The sequence below is a fragment of the Bactrocera dorsalis genome, chromosome 1 (genome assembly GCF_023373825.1).
Source record: "Bactrocera dorsalis isolate Fly_Bdor chromosome 1, ASM2337382v1, whole genome shotgun sequence".
NCBI lineage: Eukaryota > Metazoa > Arthropoda > Insecta > Diptera > Tephritidae > Bactrocera > Bactrocera dorsalis.
The window spans coordinates 101,495,794-101,520,745 of record NC_064303.1 but is presented as its reverse complement, the minus strand read 5'-3'; the positions used below and the strand labels follow the sequence as shown (position 1 = coordinate 101,520,745).

At 42.5% G+C, this 24,952-nt stretch overlaps 1 protein-coding gene across 9 annotated transcripts in view; it reads right to left on the bottom strand.

Moving 5' to 3' along the window:
* Positions 1-24,952, bottom strand: part of LOC105231134 (muscle-specific protein 300 kDa) — a 190,506-nt gene that overhangs the window by 118,933 nt on the left and 46,621 nt on the right. For 7 of the 9 annotated variants that reach the window (XM_049459658.1, XM_049459647.1, XM_049459657.1 and 4 more), the window contains exons 3-15: positions 24,350-24,622; positions 21,648-21,701; positions 20,610-20,773; positions 20,260-20,536; positions 17,582-20,188; positions 17,391-17,405; positions 4,099-17,298; positions 3,644-3,797; positions 3,418-3,578; positions 1,990-2,958; positions 1,727-1,900; positions 1,188-1,334; positions 639-876 (exon numbers count right to left, since the gene is read on the bottom strand). In XM_049459658.1, coding sequence (XP_049315615.1) covers positions 639-876; positions 1,188-1,334; positions 1,727-1,900; positions 1,990-2,958; positions 3,418-3,578; positions 3,644-3,797; positions 4,099-17,298; positions 17,391-17,405; positions 17,582-20,188; positions 20,260-20,536; positions 20,610-20,773; positions 21,648-21,701; positions 24,350-24,622 — 18,433 coding nt within the window. The remainder of the gene's footprint in view (positions 1-638; positions 877-1,187; positions 1,335-1,726; positions 1,901-1,989; positions 2,959-3,417; positions 3,579-3,643; positions 3,798-4,098; positions 17,299-17,390; positions 17,406-17,581; positions 20,189-20,259; positions 20,537-20,609; positions 20,774-21,647; positions 21,702-24,349; positions 24,623-24,952) is intronic. The other 2 variants (XM_049459669.1, XM_049459673.1) reach the window with 2 other exon arrangements.

The following is a 24,952-nucleotide window of genomic DNA, read 5'->3' as shown; positions in this document are numbered from 1 at the left end:
TGAGGCGGATTTTATTCGGCCAAGGACTGTTTTTTCAGAGATCTTACTTCACTGCGATAGGTAAGTCTATTAGTAACGTCGGAGACTCTATAAAATTGATGTAACCATCGATATCGGACCACTATAGCATATAGCTGTCATACAAACTGAACGATCCGAATCAAATTCTTGTATGGAAAACTTTCTAATTTGATAAGGTATCTTCACGAAATTTGGCTTGGCTTATTTCTAAGTCACTAGTACAATCTCCGGCAGAAATTGTACGGATCGGATCACTATAGCATATAGCTGGCATACAAACTGAACGATCGAAAGCCAGTACTTGTAAGAAAAACTTCGTTATTTGTCAAGAAATTGAACTAATATTATTTTCCAAGACGAGATTATAATCTTCAAACAAATTGCTCCAATCGGTTCTCTACAGCATATAGTGTGATACAAACTGAACTATCGGAAGCGATTTTTGTAATAAAAACAAGATCGGACGACTGTAGCTGTCATAAAAACTGACCGATCACAGTCAAGTTCTTTTAAGAATTTTTTTTTTTTTATCCTAGCTTCGGCGCTGCCAAAGGTAACGTTTTTTTTTTTTTGTTGCATGTTTTATACACAAGATTAATGCGTGCTCCGATACTTACATGATCCTGTCATCTCCAACATCAGTTGTGAACGCTTATCACCAATCGAATTCAACAAGTCATTCATGGCCACCAACTCTTGTTTAGCTGCTTCCGGACGCAACTTGCATGGCCGTGTTAACCAATCACTAACAGTTGTTTCCTGTTTCTTAACCCAATCTTGGAGCTCGGCGCGTTGTTTCTGTTGTTGCTCTAATTCACTCACTGAAGCGGTCAATCCACCCAAGTGGGATTGCACCTAAGCGAAAGAGTCAAATAAATGTGATTTGTTAGAATAATAAAGCAATAATAACAAGCGTTATGAACCCAACCCGATCCAACCTAGTACCGCTTATGAAAAAATTTTGCCCAGAGCAACCTTATCAGAAATGTTTTATGTACAGTGTGTGAGTGTTATAGCAAATTGGTGACATAATTTTGTTTCGTTGGCCAAATAGGTGCATGAAGCAGGTTAAATAAGAAAATTAGTATGAAGCTAAGGCAGTAGTAGGAGCAAGGCATTTCCTACAAAGCTGGCTGGAAAAGCAGCTCAAGCGGCGACGGACTTACCTTAGTGATTAAAGCATTAAGCTTGGTTACACGCTCACTATGGGAGCGCACTGGATCAAGCGGAGCATCTTTGGTCTGTGGTAACTCAAGTGCGACATCAGCTTTGGCGGCGATGTTGCTTGAGTACTCTGCGCGGTTACTCGGCATCTTTACGGAAGTTAATTGAGACGGATTTTCAAACGGATTTGGCGGAAGTTGTGGTTAAGCGGGCGGGTAGGTATTTTTTGTATTGTTTATTTTGGTTGATAAATGGCAGTGTGCATTATTGTTGTGTAAGTGCAGCGGTTTACAAAAATCAGGAAAATTAATGCAAAAATAAAATACATAGGTTATAAGGAATGCTAAATTACACAAATAAAGTATTAGTAAAATAAAAAGGTATTTTAAAAAAGATGTTATTTCGTAGCAGTTGCCACCGCTCGGTTTGAACACTTATTTGCAACACAAAAATGTGGAATACCGTTTAAGGTCTACATAGCTTTACTACAGTCAGTTTTGAGCAACAAGTTTCCCCATATAATATTTGTCTAACCGCTTACCTGATCCAATAAATCTTCCAGCTTGGCGCGCACGATGAGCTCACGCTCGGGTATGGTCTGCATGGCAGACTCTAGCGGCGAGCTAGGACGGCTGATGGAGGCGGTGGCGGCTTCACAAGCTTGCACAGCGGCAGCGAGGCGAGACTTTTCGTTGTTCAGTTTGGTTTGCAGATCCTGTGAGACAAATCAGGAATAACAATAAACCAGCAATAAACAAAACTTAAAACAAACGAAATATTGGTAAATCTTTGCATTGCACTCACCTGTGCACACTTCAGTTGCTGTTGCGCCAGCTCCAAACTGGTGGCGGGCGCATCCAGCTCATTTTGTATGACCGGTTCGTAGGCCTCCAAATTGCGCATTATGCTATCCAGTGTGTCCTCGTATTCCTTGAACTTGGCCAAGGACTCGTGCAAGCGATTCCTGATCTGCACCGAGGTCTGCAACAATGAATTGTAGCTGTCCTGTATGTTCTTAAGCTGTGACTCGACAGTGTCGCGTATAGCTGGTGTTGTCGGCTCATAACGCTTGATTTGCGCTTGTCCCTTTGAATTCAAATCGTCCAAGTTGGATTGATACTTTTGAATTTCATCCAGTAAAGCTTCGTGTTGCTTGATTTGTTCTTCGGTTTGTTCGCGATTCGAAATGAACAACGAATTGTGCGCCATCAGTTGGAAGGAAATTTGCAATAGCCATTTCTCGATGTCCTGCAAGCTCTGATGATAGGCATTGTAGTCGGCCATTTCGTTCTCCAAACCCTTAATGTAGGCAGCGCAATCGTTCTTTACTTTCTCCCAACGTGTTTGCTTTTGGTGTACAGCATCCACTTCGGTACCTAAGCCCTTGGCTTCGCCCAGCAAATTCTCAATATCAATGCCCTTTTGTTTGATTTCGTTTTGTAGTGTCTTGTAGCGTTCGAGTAGTGTCTTCATTTCGCTCAGTTCACCCTTTGTGTCGGGCACAGATTTGAGTGTGTTCTCCGTACTGACGAGCCACTTCTCGAGCTTGTCGCGATTGTTGGCAAAGTCGGACCAGCGGTTCTGTGCTTGCTTCAAGTCACTCAACTTCTGCTTGACAGCGAGTCCCAATGCGTCCCAATCTTCACGTACTTTAGTCATCAACTCACGCAAGACCTCTTGTTTGCCTTCGGGCGTTATGTTCGATGCTTTCGTGTACGCCTCTTGTACCATGCCGAGCAGATGTTGACCCTCGGGGAGACGTGATGCTAAGGACTGTGAAAGGAGTAGAGGTTAGGTTCAGTTATACTGGCCGGTGACCTAATATATAATCGCTATCGACAATAGGAGACAATAATATCTTAATACCTTACGAAAATCAAAAGACAAGAGAAACAAATTTCTTAACAAAGGAATGTTTTCAAGACAAAAAGTATGCCAGAAACTTCTCGATGCTATTTAGGGAGAAGTGATATGCAAAGACAGTTCAATCTGAATTCAAGAAAGAATCCCAGACAAACTTAGAGGAGGTTCTCCAACAAAGTCTTCATTATGAGTACTCACAATACTGTTTAACCTGTTTAATCTATTACCTTCTCCTCGAAAGCTAGTCGTACGGAAAGCCCCAAAGTCCAAACAGATGGATTTTTCGGGTATATAAAATTTTCTGAACCGGTATTTGCAACTTTCTTCTACCTAAAGCACGAAAGATTTCTTAAATCTATATAAACTTACGTTGACTGTTTCCAGTTGCTGTGCGATCTCGCTAACATCACCATCTACAGTGCAACCATCAAGTATTTCTTGCGCCTTCTCAATCCAAGCGTCCATTTCCTTCTTATAATTCAAGAACTCGGTGTGATCCGAGAGATTCTTTTCGATCTTGGAAACGAGACCTGAAAAAATTATATTAAAGAATTAGTAACCTCTATAGACCTTTGGTCTCAGATCTATTATCTACCTTGCGCCAGTGTTAACAGTTTAGTGTAGTTGGACTGAGTCTCCACGGTCTGATCACGAACTCGGGTGCATGCGCTGTGTTCCATGAGCAATTCACAGGCATCGTTCAGATCTTCGACATTATCCTTCTCCGCCACAACTTCTTCCAATAATTTCTGTACGGAAATGCAAAATTTCAGTTAAGACAAAATAGATATATATCTATATTTTTTAATTTCCATTAAAAGTTATTACACGAATTTAGTGATTACAGAAATTTAATTTTTTTTAGATCTGAAAAGCATTGTGTTTTGTACACTGTGTTTTGTGGGTGAGTCGTAGCATTTTTAGGATTATATGTGAGTCTACGATGCTCGCAATAAGCTTAGTTGATTAGTTAGTTACAATAGGTGCAGAGCTTACGTGAATGGTTAATACATAGGGAAAATGTTAGTGGAGACACATGAATGAACTTACCTTGGCATATGCCAAGTCGTCGGGTGTTTTATTTTCAGCTTCGCTAGCGGTAGCCACACGTCGGCTAACATCTTCAATCCACTTGTTAATCTTAATGAAATTCTGCAAGAATGCATTCCACAAACCGAGACAGGTCTCCAAATTGGAGCGTGCATCACGCACCATTGCCTGCAGTGCCTCCCATTCGGCTACCAATTGTTTGATTTCTTGCGAGACGGTATCTTGACCTTCATTACCACTTGTGGCAATCACTGCTTGACTCAATTCTTCACAGGCGTCCAGCAGCGATTTACCCTCGACCATGCTAGCACCAATATCACCCAATTTATTGAGACGCTCTTCTACTTGTGTCTTCTCACCATGACAGTCGGCGCACTGTTCGATCTCAATACGTGTGCGACGCAGCCAATCTTGTATTTCATTGAAGGCTTGCTTGTATTTGTCATGGTTATTCACTTGATTTTCGAGCGACTCAATGATTTTGCCAACGGTCTCTTGTAGGTTCTCATATTTGCTGAGACCATCGCGGAAGTCCTTACGGTCAAGACTGTTATCTTCGTTCAAGCGTGTGTTAATCTTCTCAACAATATCATTATGACCGTTAATGTCACGTTGTATGGCACGGAATTTCTCCAATGCGGCACGCTTTTCACTTAAATCGTTCAAGAACTCGTCGCTCGTCTTGACGCTCGGTTCGACATCTTCAAGCCATTCGGTCAGCAGCTTCAGTAATTTATAAACTTCCTCCAATTGTGACAGACGATTGGCCAGTTTTTGACGCACGTCATTCATGTCGACAAGCAATTTATCGAAATCTTGTTTCAGAGTTTCAGTGTCCTCTTGCACTTTGGTAGCGCCACCCTGTTCGGTGTTCATGATTACCTTCTCTTTCAGTTCGAGTAGATAACGTAGCTTATTCTGACCCGACTCAAAGCCTTGACGCAGATTCTTAACAGTGTTGAGTTTGATTTGTACCTCGTTAAGTGTGCCAGGTATCTGTGCACACTCCTCAAGTTTCTCGCGTGTGGCCTCAATCCAAGATTGGCATTCCTCGTACAAGGTGCGATGCTGTTGGTGCTCTTGGTAGTGCAACTCCAAACGACGCATCACTTCTTTGGCCAGCGCAAGTAAAGCATTGTATTTGGTTGTCAACTGCATGATGGCATTGCTGATGCGTGTGTCCGAGCAGGTCTCCAGCAGCATTTGTGCCTTCATATTCAGGTGATCTAAAGTTTTCTGCCAGTCGAAAAGTGTTTGCAAGTGACCTTGGAACTCTTCCAACACTGTCTTTTTACTTGCCAAGCTGTCTTGCAGTTTGTTGTAGGATTGCACCAATGCTTCGGTTTTGGTAAGCCATTCCAATGCTTCGCTATATTGGTCTTGGTAATCTGACCACTTGACAATACCTACTTCCAAATAATCCTTGGCTTTTGTGAGTGCATCTACGTAGGCTTCGAACTCTTCTTGCAACAAACCGACTTCTTCTTCAATGATCTCGCGATCTTCTTGTTCAGCATTGAGAGAAGCGCGTTCACCCTGCGTTACTACAGCTTCCAGTTTCTTTTTACCTTCCGGCACTTCACTTTGTAGAATCTTCAGTTGATGTGTTTTCTCAGCCAGCGCTTGTTTATCGCCAGTAGGCTCTGAGCACTTGCTTAAACGCTCCTTAGCGCTACGCAACCATGCAGCGAATTCGTTGCCCGCATCAATGAGCGCCTGGAATTCGTCGATTGTTGTCTTTTGCTTTTCATACAGATCCTTTGCTTGTTTGGTGAGTGTCTCATATTTGTTTGAGATTTCTGAGGCAGGTGCGCCCTGTTGTAGGTCGGATGCCTTCGAAGCCACCGATTGTATCATTGGTTCGAAGGACACTATATCTTGCACAATATTATTAGTTTGTCGCAGGTTCGCTTTACGTTCACTCAAACCGGATGTGAGACCAGGTTGGCCACGTTTCGACTTCACAACCTTCTGGTCACAAGCCTGTTGCAACTTACTTTCACGATCCGTAATCCATTGCTGTAATTGCGAGTAGCTCGAGCTATAGTCGGCCCATTGGAGTAGATTGGTTTCCAATTGTACCTTGGCGGTAGACATTTTCTTCACTAACCTATCCCAATCGTTCTGCAAGTCTCTCATTTCACTGTTAATCGTATCACGGCCATCGGAACGGGTGTTTCTGACCACCTTCTCACCGTTGTTGATCGCGGTGTGTACCAGATTCTGTCCAATTTCACGATTGCTAATCAACTGCTGAATCTTTTCCAGACGTTTCTGCAAAAGCTCCTTCGAGCCTGCGCTGGAGGATTCACTAGCCTCACGTATAGCAGCCTTGGCGTGATTTATCCAGTCTTGCGCAGCCTTCAAGTTAGCGTTATATTCACGATGTTGATCACGGTTAGTCTCAACCTTCTTCAACACATCCTTAGCAAGATTGACCTGAACTTGGTACATTGAGTTCAAGTGTCTTAGCTGGTTGTTCACGTAGGACTCCAAATGAGATTTTAGTAATCCCGCTGAAGAGGCGTTAAATTTATCTATATCTTCTTTGCCCTTCTCCAAACGAGCCAAAACTTCAGCCATATCAGCAGCTTGCTTCTCTTTATCTGGCAAGCTTGGCGCTAAGTTCAACTTGTGATTCTTCACGAGAATATCGATTTGTTGGAGCCATTCAATTAAGCGCTCATACTCATCCTTGTAGGCGCGCCATTGCACCATAGTGACCTCCAAACTCTCCTTTTGTTGATTGATCTCACGGAAGAGTGACTCGAAACTGTCACGCAAAGCGCGTATGTCATTGCGAATGATTTCTTGTCCCTGTGGCGATGTGCTAGTCAATACAACCTCGCCAGTATGAACCAAATGTTCGACCAATAGTTCACCTTGTGCCTGTTTATTTAACATGGCTTCAGTGGCTTGCACGGCATTCTCAATGGCCAATTTGTCGCTTAGACTGCTCTGCTTAAGAGCAGGGAACTTCTCACGTGCACGACTTATCCAGCTAACCAAATCGTCATAAGCTTCCTTGTAGAGACGATGATCTCTATATTGATCATGACGATCCGAGAGCAATTTCTGTATGCGGGCATATAATTCGTCAAAGTTGTCCAATACCTTTTGCGCTTGGAACGCAGCTTGGCTTTGTTGTCCGCTAGCAATCATCTCTTTAGCCTGTACTTTCAGTGCATCAACATCGATTTTCTCTACACGCACCTTCTCTTCGGTGGCCTTGACGCGGTCGAGTTGCGCACGCTTCTCAGGCATTGTAGTTTGATTTTCGGAGAGCTCTTTCAGTACATTCTCAAGCCATTCATTGAATTTGCGTACATTTTGTACCTGTTCCAAGAATCCGGACCATTGAGTTATGGAGTCATCCAGGGTGGCCTTTACATCGATGATGCGTAATGTAATATTGGACCACAATTCTTGTAGATCTGTCAGCTTCTTGTTGATCGCTTCGTGGCCAGTCGGTGCAGTATTGGCAAGCACATTCTGTGCCAACTCAACAATACTAAGTACCTTCACCGAACCTTCATCCTTCAATAGTAAGATATCTTGTATGGTTGCCAACTTCTTATCCAACTCTTTTTGACTCATAGAAGACATATCAGCGCAGTAATCCAATTTGTCTTTGATACCATTAATCCATGTGGCACATTCAGAGACGGCGTTGTCGAATTCTTGATGCGAGGTCACATACTGTTGCCAACGGTTATTCAGTTCTTTGACTTTGAGGAATATCTGCTGATACTTGGTTGTTAATTCAGGTCCAGATGAGCGCATGCTGGAGGCACCTTTCAGTAATAGCTGACCCTTCTCGGAAACGCTATCGATTTCCAGCTCTTTAGCACGCATTTCACCTTGCAAGTTCTTCAATGCTTCCAACTGAGTCTTCTTTTCGTCGAGCGTTGGTTTGAGATCGATAGCATGTAACTTGTTGTCCGATTCTCTAATCCAAGCCAAGCACTGTTCGCGTAATTGTTCGTATTCGGCCCACTGTTGTAAGCGATTTTCAATGGCTTCAATGGTTGATGTAATAGCTGCGATTAGACCTTCCCACTCCTGTTGTGTGGTATCGATTTGTGACTTGATGTTTGTCTGTCCACTCTCGACAGTGCCAGGTATAACCTTCTCACCAAGTGCACGCACTTGATCGACACGTGGGAACTCATCCGCCAGGCTGTCTTTGAGGTTCTTCAAACGATCCAAGTTTGTATGTAGTGAAACTTGTTCCAAATCCAAATCGCCCCAATAGTCAATCGTGTTATGTGTGGCCTCAATGTACTCCTGTGCTTCCATAACGGCCTTAGTGTATTGTTGATGATCACTCACAATCGCTTCATAGCGTTCCACGAAGTTCTGTGCACGTTTATGTATTTTGGCGAATTGTTCGGCAATTTCTTTGGTAATATTGTCAACATGATCATTTTGCTCTGGCAAGTTGCTTGCGATTTCTTGCAAATTCTTCACCTCAACTTGATGATTATTGAGATCATTGAGGATGTCACGATATGTTTGCAATTTGGCGCGTTTCTCGTCCAAAGTTGTTTTCAATTCGATATCGGCTGGTAGTGTTTTCTCGATTTCGTTCAGCCAGTTTTGCAGTTTCTCGGCGATTTCATCAAAACCAGACCATTTGGACATCTTGTCCTGTAACTTACGCGAAGTAATTGTTACATTGTCATAGAGCTTATCGAAAGCTTCTTGCAACTCAGCCAATTGCACGCGTATGGCCTCACGACCTTCTGTGGCCGTGGATGGATAGCACTTCTCACCCGCTTCAATAGTGCTGTTCAACATCAACGAAGCATTGGGTTGTTGTGCCAACAGTTCTTGAATTGCAGTCTGTTTCTTCAAGAGATCGTCACGAGAACCTACCTGCGAGAGGTCACTGGAATCATCGTATTTCGCTTGAGCGTTAGCTAAGAAATCAGAACACTGCTTGTATTTCTCATTGAATTGTTGATGATCATACACAGATTGTTCACATTTCTTGAGTATCTCCTTGGTTGTCGCTTGTATGGACTGGAAGCGTGAGGTAACTTGTTGCACATTGACGGCAATTCTAGTTTCACCTGAACTTTGAATGAGCTCCGAAGAATCATCTTTCATTTTCTCAAATTCAATTTCATTTTGACGCAAGTTCTGCATTAGCGATTGGAAGCGGTTCAGTTGTTCTTCTTTCTCTTCCATTGTGGACTTGGGATTGTAATTCTTGAGCGCATTCTCAGCTTCACTCAACCAATTGATCAAACGATCTAAGTTCACTTCATAATCGCTCCATTGTTGCAGACGATTCTCAAGACCGCTCTTCACATCGCTGAGTGCAGCGCTGAACTTATCGAAGTCGGCATGCAAATTGGCCAGGTCTCTTGACATCGCCTCTTTGGAACGCGCCGGCAACAGCTTAGCCTTCTCGTCAATATGTGCAGACAGATTTTGTAGTTTAACTACGCCTTCGGGCAACGCATCTTGAATTTCACATATCTTACTTAGACGCGCTTGTAAAGCCGGCTTGTTGCCGGAATAATCCGAATAGCCGGTCAAGCGATCCCACAAATTCTTTTGGTAATCCTGTTGTGCTTTCTGCAATTCACTGAACTGTTGATACACATCGAAAGCTTCCTCGAGCTCAGCAAGTAGTTTGGCGCAATCGCCCGCTACTTTCTCATATCGCTTGTTAATATCATCGACGGCATTCTTGATCTCGGCGGCATTTGCTGGCACTGTGCCTTCTAACAGCACGGCAGCCTTTTCGTTCACAGCTTCAATGATGCGTTTATGCGAGTTAATATCCTGTGTGGTGGCTTTGTATTTGTACAATTTGGAGCGTATTTCCTGAGCGCTCGTCCAAGTACTGGGATTTTCGTTCTGCAGTACCTTTTCAATTTGATCCAACCAGTTGACGGTCTGGCCAAGTATATCGTGATAGCTTGACAGCTGCACACTTTGTGCTTCCTGACGTTTTTGCAGATTGCGTATGCCTTCGTCCAATTTATCCCAACGCTCGTGTATGTCACGCAGGTCTTTACGTATCTTCTCACGACCCTCAGTCGATGTTTCGGGCAATGCCTTTTCACCGGCTGCATTTAATGCGCTAAATAATGCTTCAGCTTGTTCTTTTTCAGAGAGTAGAACCTGCAAAATGTTGGCGGCTTGTGAGGGCTCGTTTTTCAATGCATTCTCCAGCTGATGTTCGATTGGTTGTAGCCATAGATCAACTTCATTGTATTTGTCTTGATATATTTGATGGTCATCCACCAAATTCGACCAGCGATTGACAACCTCTTTGCTCAACACTTGCAACAGTTGATAACGATTTGTGATCTGTATGGTTAGTGTCTTCAATCGTTCGGCGCCGCAATTATTTAACAACGCATGCGCTGCATCAGCAAAAGCATCAATTTCCTTCTCCTTCTGCAAAATGAGATCGCGTTGTATTTTATACTTCTCGAATTGTTCGACCTTCTCGTGCAGCGTTGATTTCAGTTGTTGTTCACGGAAGACGCCTTCGGCTTGGCGACACCACTTCGTCAATTCTTCAAGTTTACTCTCGAAGTCATTCCATTGTTGCAGCACATCTCGCTGCTTGCCTTCAATGCCTTCGATATCATCGAAATGACTCTTTATGGTTGTTTCGAGTTCATCGATTTCTTTTGCTAAGATCTCATTACCCTTTTCTGAAGTGTTAGCCTTAACCTTATCGAACTGCTGACGTATATCATCGACTATCTTTTGTGCTTGTGGCTTGTTCTGTGCCAACTGCACCAAGGTCTCAATCTTACGCTTAATGTCAGCCTTTTCGCCATAGGCATCGTCACATTCCAACAGCTTCTCCTTCTCGCCAGATATCCAAGCCTTAGCGGCTGTCACTTGGTTGTTTAACTCGGTGTGCTCTTGCACGCATTTCTCCAAATTGTTTAGAATTACCTCTGATTTTTCCACAATGCCATTGAAAATTTGTTTAAGTGATTGCAGGTAAACATTTAGTGTATTGTCGTTAATTTGATCAATCAAGACCTGCGCTTTGTCGCACACACTGTCCACCAGCACATTGTGTGTGGTGATTTCCTGGTGGAGTAACTTGTGGTTCTGGAGTTGTGCGCGCTTTTCTTGTAGTGTGGTCTTTGGCTCGGTGTGGCTTTGCATTGCCTTATCCACATCCTTAAGCCACTTGGCCAATTGGTCTCTGGCAATATTGAAGTCGTTGAACTGTTGCAGACATTGATCGATCTTTTGTGTGGCCGCATTCAAATCATCAGAGTAGTTGTCCCACATGGTACGTAGCGTACGTAATTGCTGGCGTATGATCTCGCGACCATCGGGGCTTGTATGTCCGTACAGTTTTTCGCCACGATCCACCAAGCTCTCGAATGCGGTAGAGTCGTTGATACGCTTGTCCGCCATCTCACGCAATTTATTTTGACGATCTTGCAACACATTTTGGTCACCAACAATCTCACTATTTTGTACCAATTCTTCTACACACTGTTGCAGATCCTTTTTGAAAACCTCATAATCAGTGTCGAATGTTTCGTGATCTTTTGCGTAGTTGACATACTTCGCAATAGATTCCTTGCAGAGATTCTTCAAGGTTTGATAGCGTGTATTTAAGCGCGATAATTTAAGATTCAAATCGGTTTCACCTTCAATTTCACGACCCTGATCGAGTAGATCATTAATGGACGTTGCACGTTGTTCAATGTCTTTGGCGATGTTTTGTAATTGTGCCAAATGTGCTTTTTTCGTGCCGGCCGTGCTTTTCAGACTCTGGTTCTTCACAACATTCTCAACGTCCTTCATCCAGTTATCGATCTCATCGATAATCGACTCAAACTCATCCCATTTAGAGCAGAGCTGTTTCAACTTGACGAGCGAGTCTTGACAGAGTGTCATGAAGTCTACCCACGCCTTCTTGGGTTCTTCAAAGCTGCGTAGCAAAGCAGGATGACCACTGAGATGTGTTTGTGTTAGCACTGTTTGTAATAGTTGTTGGCATGTATCGAATATGGAGTCACCTTCAGGCTTATGTTGCAATAGATTTTCAACAACAGTCAACTTCTCTTCTGCGCCTTCCTTTTCGAAAGTTGTCTCATTCAAAATGTCAATAGCTTCAGATTTGATGGTATTAAGCCAATCTTGTGCTTTCTCCAATACCTGGTCGTACGCCTCATGTTTAACGACCTGGTTACCAACCACATTTATCCGGTCGGAGATCTTCTTCGACAAACCATTATACTCTTCAATAGACTCTTCGGTCTTGCGTTCGGATTCATCATCGCATAGTGTCACAGCCTTGTCATGTAACTGTTTGAGTGCATTCTTATGCAAAGTAATCTCTTGCAACTGTGTCTTGTAATTCTGCAGGGCACTCTTCTTAGCCGCCAATGTGGGATAGAGCTCGTCAGCAGCCGCCACCTTGGCTTTGGATTCATTGAGATAGTGTGATACTTGTGTGTAACTCTCTTCAATGGATGTCTTCTGTATCAAAACTGCCTCCACTTGTTGCAAAAGCGCATTCGCCTCGTCACGCAAATAGTCATAGTTCTCGCGTTCGTTACGTAACTCCGCACGTATCTTTTCGCGATACTCCGGTGTTACAATGGGATACAATGCTTCGCCAATATCCACAGCATTATTCAATAGAATTTGTCCATTATCGAAGGTCTGCAAATAATTCTTAATTGTCTGCAATTGCTGTGCAGTGGCCGAAGATGAGCCGGGCGAACCCATACGCGCCAATTCTTGGAATTCAATCTTGGCATCAGACAACCAATCATTGAATTCTTTAGTGGCAGTTAGGAAATTGTTGTTCGCCCGTTGGGCATTATGCACTTTGTCGACGTAGCCGGCCAAGCTCTTCGCCACAGTCTGGTAACGCTGCAACAAATGCGTGACAAACTGGCTAATGCGCGCCTCAGGATTTTTCTCCATCAGCAACTGTGAAGTCTTCTCCAAATTCTTCACAACCGGCTCATGTGCCGCAATGTCCTGTTGTAACAAAGCAAGTTCTTGCAACTTCTTCTCGATTTCAGGCACATTCACTTGATTGCTAGTCTCGGCCTTGATGCGTCCCTCAACGTCACGCAACCAGGCGGAGAGCTCTTCATTGGACTGCTCATATTGCGACCATAAATCTACGTTTTCATCGAGCACATTCTTGATTTTGTCGAAACTGTCCTGCAGTGCTTTCATTTCACCGTCCAACAGTTGTGCGTCCTTTTGTAGGTCTTTCAGGTTTTGTGGCGACTCCACAGCTGTTAGTAGCTCCAGAGATTTGCCAATATCGGCATTGCGCTTGTGACAATCATCAATCGCTTTGCTCACCTCCAACAATGACGAGCGCTTCACATCCAAATTGTATTTGTCACTCGTCGACTCTGGCTGGCACCATGCGACCTTCTCGCGTTGGGTAGCAATTATACGTTTCAGCATGTTCACTTTGTCGGCATGGAATTTCTTAAGGAATTGCAAAAGTGATGACTCGATCTTCTTGGCATGTGTATCGACAGCCTCGAAGCGTTTTTGCACATTGTTCAGCTCTTTGGGTATGATAGACTCGCTGAAAGTGGGATATTGTGAGCGCATCTCATCAACTCGTTGCTTGATGTTGTCAATTTCATTAGCACTATTGTCTAACTCGGCGCGCAATTCGCGGCACTTAAGTAAACGTTCCATGATTTTGTTCGGCTCACCGGACATGTCATCACATTTGATTAACTGTTCACGCAATTTGTTCACTTGTTCGCCGGCATTCTTGATCCGCTTGCGCAAATCTTGTTCTTGCTCGTTAAAGGTAGAGGTTACAGCTTCCAAACGTGCTGCATTCGAATCGACCTCTTGGAACTGCGCAGTCAGTAGTTTATTCAATTCGGTAAGAGATGGAATCTCCATGCCATTGTTAATGTTCACAAGCTCACGACTCTTCTCGGCAATGGTGTCCTTCAATACTTGGTAAGAAGGCAATTCCGCATGGAATTTAGTTAGACGCATTGGTCCGAACTCGATTTCGATTGAGTTGTCAGCGGCATCGCATAAACCTTGATTGGTTTCACTCAACCATGGTAGAAGTTCTTTCTTGGCATCCTCAATCTGTGACCAAATAACAGCTTCTGTTTCGTAGATATGTGCGTTCTTTGCAGTCTTATCGTGCAGATCTTGCCATTGCTGTTTGGCTGTCTTCACATCATTGCCTATTTCTTGTGGCACAACTTCGCCGATTGCATCGAATAGCTTCGCCACGTTATTGCCGCGACGCTCTAAATCATCGAGATTCGTCTTGGATTTACGTATTTGCTCCATAGTTTTGCGTGTTTTTTCTGCGGCCTGTTGTAACTCCACTTCATCGCGTGGTTGCTGTGGTATAGCGCTGAAGAGATCCTCGGCCTTCTTCAGCTCTTTTGCGAACTTATCCTTGGTATCGGCGTATTCGCGTAGCGCTTGACTAATCAAGTTATACTTTTGTATGCGTTCGGCGATTTCATTCTGTAGCGTGTCATAATCTTTGTCGAAGAATAGAAGACTCTCTTGTATGGCTGGCATACTGGCGATATCTTCACGCATCAGTATAGAACCTTCATCATGTAGACGATTCTTCATGTCTGCTTGACCTTTAATGACTTCGTTAAGCGCTACTAAATCGGCGATTATTTGATCAATGTTATCTAAACCGGGCTTCTGTTGAAGAATGCTATTCAATTTAGCACGATTGTCCAACAACGCTTGGCCGAAATTTTGGCCGAGAGTTTGGAATTTCTCTTTACGTACATTCATCTGTTCAGCCTGTTGTTTTTGTGCTTGAGAACGCAGCTTAAGATTATCTAATTTGTTTTCGATATCGTTAACAATCTGTGAGGCAATCAATGGTTTACGTGTCAAAGCATCGCGCAATTGTATAGCTGGACTTTCGTCGATGTCCTTGGCTTGTGCTTTCCAATAACTTATTGAGCTACCAATTGTGTCGATTTCATTGATAATCTTGTTAAGCTCTTCGGGCTGCGGACCATCAGGTTTCTCCAGTTGATGTTTCAAATAATTCAGATGACTTTCGGTTTCATTCTTCCAGCCCAAAATCTCTGTCCACTTTTCGAGCGCAATCTTTTTCTGCTGCAAGTTGGTCTCGAGATTCTGATAGTTAACAACTAAACCGGTGTATGAATCATTCAGGGATTTAGCTTCTTCAGCTGGCGCAGAAAGTGACAGCTGCTTCACTTCATCATAAATGGCATTGAAACTGGGTTTCTTGTCGGCGTGCTCCTGCATCAGCGCATGTATTACATGCAGACTGGTCTCAACGCGCTCTGGATTGATCTCCTCAACTTGCGCGACTTGATTACGCAGCTGATCCATCCAGTTGGAGAAGTTTACCATTTTGGCGTTGAAGTCTTGGCGCGCAATAATTGCGTCCGATACTTCGTTGATATTGGCACGTGTGGCCTCGGAGAGCTTTTGCAGTTTGGCTTTCATGCCATTTACGCGATCTTTGAGCGCAACTGCGCCTTCTGGTGCCAAATGCAAGCTTATCTGATCGGCTGACTGACCGAGCGCGACGAGTTTCGCCTGTTGTTCAGAAATTTCATTATTGAACGACTTCAGTTTAACGAGTTCCTTCTCAAGCTTATCGACGTGCGGTGTATTGAGCACAGCTGGACGTTTGCCCATTACTTGCTCGCCTTTGTTGACCCAATCTTCGAGTTTGGCTGCATCGGCATCGAATGATTTCCAATTCGCGACCAGTTTTTCCAGCTTACCACTGGCTTGCTTGGCATTTTCATGAACTGATGTCCAGCGAGAATGCATGGCATCTAACTCGTCAGGGGCATTGGTTTTGCACAGCATTTTATGACTAATGTTTGAAATGCCTTGGAGTCTGTCTAACTGCTCAAGGCATTGTGTTTCGAATTGTTTGGCATTTTGTTGCAACGCAACGGCTTCTTCAAGTGTAATGGGCTTAGGAACTATTGTATTTACCTTGATTTCACTTTCCTCAATAACTGGCTTGATTTGCTGCAAACCAGTTTGATACTGTTGCCAATTCACCAGGTCCTCTTGCACAGCCTTTGCTTGATGATCGACATTGCGGTTGATAGCGCTCAACACCTCTTGTAACTTGGTAATTTCACCCTTAAGACGTTTAGCCTCAGCAATGTTACCCTCTTTGGGCGCCAGTTCGGCAGCATCCGAAGCCAAAATGTCCAATTGTTTCATACGTTCGCCAAGTACGCCCTTGAATGCGTTCACCTTCACTACACGCTCTTCGGGTGTGAGATCTTCCGACTGTAAGGCCTCAATGCTCTTCGGTGCTACACGGTTTGCCCATTCTTGCAACTCAGACAAACGGGATTTGTAATTATTCCACTTGGCACTATAGTCTTCCAGATAACCAACGCGATCTTTTACATGTTCCATGGTATTGAAGAACATCTTCTCAACCTCGGTTACCTCCTTCTCCAATATGGGACGCTTATCAGCGGCAGCCAAAGGCGCCAATTCGGCTTTCAAGGAGTGTAATTTGGGCAGTAGTTGATGGGAGGCTTGCTGCAATTGTAAGTTCAGTTCACGCTTCGCATGCAAATCTTGGCTAACATTCTTGGGATCAGTTTGCAATGGCGTTAGCGCACGCAACTCTGTCTCCGCTGTCTGTAGCATTGAAAAGATGTCGTTCTTCTGATCGACAAAGTCATTCCACACTGCTTGTGTACCCTTGAGTGATTGCAGCTTGTCAGCGGTTTCTGTGTACGCCTCATTCCAACCGGTCTCCAAGTTCTTCACTTCGACATTAACGAAAGATGGCGCATGCACGTCTTTACTTAAATCACGACCACGCTGCAGCATTGACATGATGTGTGGACGTTGATGATCAAGCTGGCTAATGGCATACTGTTGCTCTTCAATCAGCTTGTTGACACGTTCAAGACTCTCTGGTGGTGGTATATTGGTGGCTTGCTCCTTCACTTTGCTAAGCAGACAGACAACCTCGTGCACCTCACGACGATACGTGTAGCACTTGGAGAACACCTCGGTCTTCACCATTGTTATTTCGATGGTCGGTATGAGGTTCTTGTAGCGAGCAATTAGATCTTCGAGTTTCTTCTGTTCGAGATTGGCCTCATCTTCGCTGGCGTAGCTAAGTAAGGAGTCTAGCGTTTTCACCAGCCATTTCATGTCCTCCCTTTTGTTATCTGCTTCTTGACAGATTTTCTGAAAACACATACGTTTAAAAATTAATGAAGTTTCTTAAACGAAATTAGAGCAAATGAGAAAGTTTTTTAGAAATGATTATGAGTTTTTACCACAAGTTCCCTGAGCTGCGTTAATGGATTTACAATGAGAATTGTATTAGTATAATGATACACAATTTGTTAAAGTTTTGCATATTAAAAGGATATGCTGTGGACTTCGAAGTACAAAATAGTATTTAAATTCCAAATTGCTTCCAAGTCCACAAACATTTTTTTTAAACAAACGATTGCTAACTCCTTACCTGGAAGACCACCTTCTCCTTCTCGAACTCTTCCATGCTGTTCACTTCGTTGACAATGTTCTTCAAGCTCTTATCGACAATATTCATCCATTCAACCATTTCCTTGAACTTCTCATGGTAGCTGTCCCATTGCGCAGGTATCTGCTGCAATGTCTCGCGCATATCGCCGATTTTACCAGACAATTGCTGCCACTGCAACCTGGCATTGTCGTAGGCCTGATTCAGACTAATATCGGTCGGTTTCTGGTAGCCATATGCTTGACTGATGCGTTGCATGTTCTGCAAGCTCTTCTCAATGCGCGGTATGGGTCCTTGTTGTTGGAAGAAATGCTCATTACGATTCAGTATTGAGTCAATATCTTCGTTGCGATTCAAAGCTTGTTGTTCCAGGTGCAATTCCTTTTCGACCTCTTGCAATGTCTGATAGAAAGCCGATTCATCCAAACGGAACTCGAGTTTCAGCAAATGCAATGGTGCTTGCGACAGCACCTGTTGCCACTTGTTTTGTAATTTCTCAACGGAGTCCACCACAGGCTTTTGCTCTTGTGCTGGCAAAGTTTTAAGCAAATCCTGTGCAGATTCTACCAGATTGTGCATCCAACGCTCATTAACATTTTCAAAGAAATACTTCTGCGTCTCGATTATTGTCTTCGACTCAATGTGTTTCTCAATAAGCATAGATTCCGCCTGCGTCAGCCACTCACTGACAACACGTTCATTCTCTTTGAAAGCGTGCCAGCCACGTGAGGCGTCATTCAAGCGCTGCTCCCACTGTTCGGCATTCTGTATGACGTAATTGAAACGCTCGTTCAATTGCTGCATGTTGTGTGCCGTCTGTGAGGTGTCAATATTTTCATCGGCGGCGACAGATTTCAGCAAGTTCTGGAAAACCTTATTCTTGCTCTCCAGCATGGAGCGATAGTAGACCGTGCGCGAGAAGAAAGTCTTATGCTTATTTAGTTCTTCGCTGATAGCATCGCGTCCACCCGACAATGAATGTGTGCTCAACAAGGCCTCAGCGTCGTTGAGCCATTGATGTATTTCTTTCTGGCCCGCTTCGAGTGACTCCTGTTGTATGAGCAGCTGGTGGAAGAGGTGCAGTTTGGCGGGTATTTGTGCGCGTATACGCACTAAAGACTCCTTCTCCTGTTTCAGTAGCTTCATCATTTTATCAACTTCTTCGCGTGGTAGATCCTGTATGAGACCCTGGAAGTTACGGCTGACTGTCTTGAAGAGCTCCTCATTATCGTCAATCTCGCTGGCTAACTTTTGCAAGTCCTCACCATATTTGGTAATTTGCTGCGTGTTGCCGAGCATTTGACGCTGCTCCAGCACTTGTTCGGCATGACGCAGCCACTGCGAGAGCTTCTCAATGCCGGACTTGTATTCATTGCGTGCACGTATAATATCACCGGCGTGCATGTATTGTTTGGTGTTGGCGAAGAGACGCTCAAAGCGTTCCGACAAATTGCCATGTTTCTGGCGTAGATTATTGGCAATGCCATCTTCGCAGGAGGCAATCAAATAGTTGGCCGCATTGGCAAGTGTATCGAATTTATCCTTCCAAGTGGTGATATCCTGGAAGAACTCTAAACGTTCATCCTCGGAACGTGACAGTTTAGTTTCGGCCAGGTTCAGCCATTCTTCACAAGTTGGCGCCAGCTGATTCCATGTTTTCCAACAGCTTACAACCTCTTCCAGCGAGTTTTGACAACATTTCAATTCCATGGAGACACGTTTCCAACGTTCTTCAGTCTCATACATGAAACGATCGATTTCGGTTATGTCATTGCGCGGCACATTGCCATCGCGCTTGTATTCGTCCACCACTTGTTGCATATCGACGAATGCTTTCTGGAACTCTTGGAAGATTTTGTTGCGCGACACGAAATTCTTATATTGTTCCAGTTGTTGACTGACCTTCTCCTCGTAGCCATATTTGCCGGTCCAACCCTTCATCTTGTTCTCAACCAAATTGAGGAAAGCAATTAGACAACACTTGTGTTCGAGGAATTTCAGGCGTATTCTACGCTCAGCCGCTCTCGGTGCCACATCTTGCAGACGACGCTCCATATTGCGCAACTGTTCAATGGGCACTTGCTGCACCAATGGTGAACGTTTGGCATTATCGAACATCGCCAGAATGCGTGGCAAATCGGCGAAGAATAATTTATGCTCCTCCAGCTTTCTACTAATCACCGATGCTGTCTCCTCATTCATGGCGTTCGGTATCTCGTTATCCATTAGCAATTTTTCGGCTTCAGCTAACCACTTGCCGACCACACCGAATTCGCCGGGCAATTCAGAATCCAATAACCACAGCCAATAGTTCATTTGATATTGTAAACGTTGCCACAGCGCATTTATGTCTTCCCAAACGGGGCGCGGCACTTGTAGGAAACCACTTTGGCTATCCATCAACTGCTTCAGACGATTGTAGACCGGCAAGTGGGCGTCGATCTCTGAACGTGCAATCAGATATTCAGCGAAATCACGCGGGAATGAATTCGACATGACCATGGGCTCGTATTCGGTAGTCTTTTCCACCAGGAAGCGACGTAATTCGTCCAACTCCTGCTGTATATGTGATGTATCACGTGAGGCACCCTGCAAGCAAAGTTAAAGTGTTAACAACTCTAGTAAGGACACATTCTCGTCAGATGCAAATAACTACTCACTTTTGGTTCAGGGTACTTGTGCAAAAATTGCGCCACATATGTCATTATACTCTTTTCATCCGGCTTGGGTACATCCACATCCTCAGCGTCCAACAATTTGGCAATGCCCAGCTTGCTTTCGGCCACATCGAAAGCAGTTTCCAGACGTTGACGATTGTTGGTCTTCTTTAAATCAGCCAAATTGACAAGATTCGCCTTAATGGCATCAATCAGGGCTAGGAAGGCGACACCATCTCTCCAACTGGCACCGAAATCCTTTACCTCAATACCGCTGTCTCTGCGGGAGGCACGGAAAATGTTTGAAGATTAGTAAAATACAAATATGTTTTTGTCAGGGGTTTGCAACTTACTTTGGCAAGGCATTGGTAACCCAATTCAATAGAGTCTTCCTAGCACCTTGCTTCCATTTCTCAGCCTTTTGATCGCTGACATTCTTGCCAACGCTGTCCAGAGAACTAACCGAACCGCTGATACCATGACCCAAATATTCAAGGTTGCGGCTGTTCTCCTCAATCTGTGGCGGGTGGATGGAAGGAAAGGTAAAAATGTAGTACAAATAATTGCGAAAGAATTATTATAAATGAAAAAAGTATATAAATCTAAAAGTAGCAAAGTTTTCGTAATAAAAATAATTCTTAAATAACTAATAAAAAATTGTTTTCGAAAATTTCGAAATTAATTAGCTAACAGTTTTGAAGCCAAAATATGCTTGCAAATATCCTTTTTTCCTTTTCCACTACAAGTGAAATACTCAATACATGTTATTCTTTAAAAACTAATAATAATAAAATATTTTCGAAAATCTTATAAAATTAAGCTCAAGTTGAGTTAAACGTTTTGAACACCAAAATATGCTTGGAAATGTCTTTTTTGTTCTTTTCTAACACAAACCAAAATATTCTGACCTATTATTCTTAAAAAATTAATAAAAAAGAAGGTTCAAGAATTTTCGAAAATTTCGAATTTTTCCGAAAATGTTCTAAAATTAAGCTAAAGTTCATTTAAAAGCCAAAATAGCCAAAAAAAACTCTCGTGAATATCAAACCATAATATTCAAAAAGTGGTTTTCAAAAATATTCGTATTAACTAAAAATATGTAGGCATATTCGAATATTTCGAAAATGTTGTAAAATTAAGCCAAAGTTCAGTTAAACGTTTTGAACCCAAAAATATGTTGGTAAATATCTTTTTTAAATCCTTTTTACCACAAACTAAAAAACTCAAAAAGTGGTTTTCAAAAATACTTGAACTTCAAATCATAATTGCGTGTGTGACATGTGCAATATTTACGCTTCAACCGAAGTTCAAAAAGAGCAAATATATCAATTCATTCATCTACTACGAAATTTTCATTATGTCATTACAACAACCAACGGCTACAAACCTACCTGTGGCGCATAATTTATTACTACTACTAATTTTTTCCGCCTCTTCTTATGAAGCTTGTTTGTTAGCAAAAAAAAATAATTGCGAATAAAACAAATCGTTCGAAACGAAAACGATTTTCAAAAAGAGGAGACAAAAAGATAGAAAGGAAAGAAGTACACACAATTGTTTACACGGTTATTACTTTTGTAATTTGTTGCTTTACATGAATACATAAATGTTAAAATTGGTGAAAGTATCAATAATTAAAGTGCGGTTTTTTTTTTACCAATATACAAAGGTTAAGGGAAAGAGAGTGTTAAGAAAGTGTTCAAATTCACAGCTAACGCAAACTAATTGAGCTAATGGATAAGTGGAAGCCGATTCAAGTTTTTGACCTCACGATTTTTGCGTAACGTGCTTGCCTATGGCTATTTTTCAAAAACAACAATTGCTTTTGAAGTTTTAAAACAGCAAATTAGATGATGATAGCAGTGGATGGTAAAGACGATAACAAAGCCTGCTGTTGAGCTGAATCAAATCTGGAATACTATATTCAACTTGCAACATCTCAAGAGCTATGTTCCGTAAGTATTCTACATGGGTTGGATAAGGTTAGGTTTGATGTCTAATCCGAAGGCTGAATGACGCACTATGTAGTCCTTTGTAATGCCATAAAAATAGAATAATTCAAACTTATAAGTCAACAAAACGCATTGTGGCCAATAAAAATTTGCTCAGGCTTTAAATTTATATTTCCACCAGTTCGGTGGAACATCTGGAAGTGTGAGTTCTGTTTAAGTCTTGATTTCGCAAACGCGAGACAATCGAAATAAAGAAAGTACTGAGATGATTCCAACTCGACTTCTTCTATACAGATTCTTAACCTTACAGAATGGACTTCGATGAAGCAATGGCCTGCTATAACCTCCACAAAAAAAGAAAGGCTAGCCTTCACTGGATCGCTTAAGATCGCTCTTGAGTCAAAAGGCCAGCATAAGCCACGCATGCTCTGCTTTATGCCAAATCCACTTTTTCTGAACGTGGGACCATAAAGGTAGATGCCCTGTGATGACCCCTTCAATATTACTAAGCTTCCTTTTGCCCACAAGTAGGAACTTTTTGGTCTGTTCACCAACAACAGTACTTCAAAGATCTTTATGGTATGCTCTTTATTGATTGTGTACCAAGACCAGACCTGAGGTGTTTCTCTAGCGTCCATTGCTTCGAACAACCGGTGAAGGAGCTAAATGCGCAAGAGCAACTAAGGGAAATTGCATTTCCAGCTTCCCCGAGCAGTTCAATTCCTATATTTGAGAAATTTTTAAATTTCTCTATTGCAAATATTATATACATATAAATCACTAAAGGCTCTTAGGCTTTTATGAAAGATAGTAAAGGAATGCTTTGATCTCATAGTAAAACCAACATCCTACTGCACAATAAGCAAACAATGGATTCCAGGACATAGTGATATTACCGGTAAAAGCGATAACGTCGGAAACCGCAAAGCTTATGAATTTTCAATTTCATCCGATTGGAAACGTGTTTGCTTACCGATGTCTTCTTGCGTTCTGACGTTGGACCTTTGGTTCCCAGTGAGTTCAGCAAGCGCTGGTCAATAACCAGAACTCGTGTAATTGCGAGATAACCGCAAAAGATCTTCCAAACTTCTGGGTCTTTGCAAATATCATCTTCCTGCAGTTGTAGATGATCTAACTGTACTCTGTCCAAAAGATTTACACGCGGTGTGTCTAAATATTGATTTGACGTTTTTCGTTAAGGCTATATGGAGGAAGGCGGAGTGGCATCATTTTGTCATTTCCTTTTCTATTGACAGGCCTTTGCAGGACTGAAATTGAAATATCTCGGTTGACAGATCTTTGTTAAACTTAGCGAAGTGACTGGAATTGATATGAACTGCTTTAAGAATTTCTGGTAAACTCAAAACGCTTTGTCGATTTATAAGGATGCGATAATCCACTACTACAAGTTTGTGTGTAACACAAAGGATGAATATCTATCCAAGTGAGATACACCGATTTTTGGATTAACCATGTGAACTATCCAGAGTAGGCATCACCCTATAATTAAACTCGGGAAAGAGGGAGGGAATTTATATGCCTCTGACTAAGTATATACTTAGCTATAGCTGGGTCTGATTGAAATCAATCTTTAACTTGCTTAACAAGCAGGAAAACGAGGCATGAATGGAATATAGGTCGGCTATTAAAAAGGAATGGCATAGAACCCTAGTAGAACAAACTGTTTTCTGTGCAATTGACAAAACACCAATCAATGACTGTTGTAGAAGCTGTCAGGAGGTAGAAAAATAGAAGACTACAGAATGCAAACTATCTGCGGAGGGTTTCTTGACGGTACTGCTGGGGTTGCACAGATAATATTTTTTGTATTGATGAACTTCATCGGGAGCATAGTGTGGTTCAAAGAGAACATAAAAGAGTGAGACAATTTTGATCCAAGTGGTTTCACAATTTATTTATGACTAAGTTTTCAAAATCTTCTGAAAATAAGCAACTAATATTTTAGTATACATGTGAAGAGTGCAAGTATAGGGTGCCTTCAAAATCCACAAAAGTATACACTTTAAAGCTTAATGTTAACAAATAGGTTCTTCTTCTTTCTCTCCAATATATATTGTATATTTACATTTGTAGAATTTTATTAAGCATAGATATATTTTTAGCGGAAATTTGTGACTTACCTGGAAGTACAATATGATGGTCCATATCAGACCCAACACAACTGGTGGTCTCCCATCCACCAAATCTGCCGGGTTGATATTCACCAATTTAATACGTTTACTAGCTAAGAATTGTAAGGCTGTATTGGCATTGCTGAGGAAATGCGGACGTCGTAGAACGCGACCCTTCTCCACGGGCAAACGTTCGCCGGAAAGCACTTCCAAAAGTGCAATAAGTTTGGTACCGTCGCGTAAATCGTTGATTAAATCGTCAACACGAAGCGGTGGAACACGCTACAACATGAAAAGAAACAAACAGACAGACACAATTAAATTAAATGGTAAGCAAAGAAACATTATAATTACTAAACAGAAACATTACAATATAATTTACAGCAGTAGGTATGTATGTGTGTGTTAGGGTGGGTCAAAAAATTCATATTTTATGAGGAATTGTACAAAATGGTCGCTGATTTGTGTAATTTTTTTTTAATAATTTCTATAAATATTTTTTTTAACGGGTGATCCAAGAAAAGGTACGTATTCAACATAATCGGCCTAGCTTGAGACCCAGCATTTATTATTGGGTAATATTCGACTGAACAGACCACGTCCAACACGCAC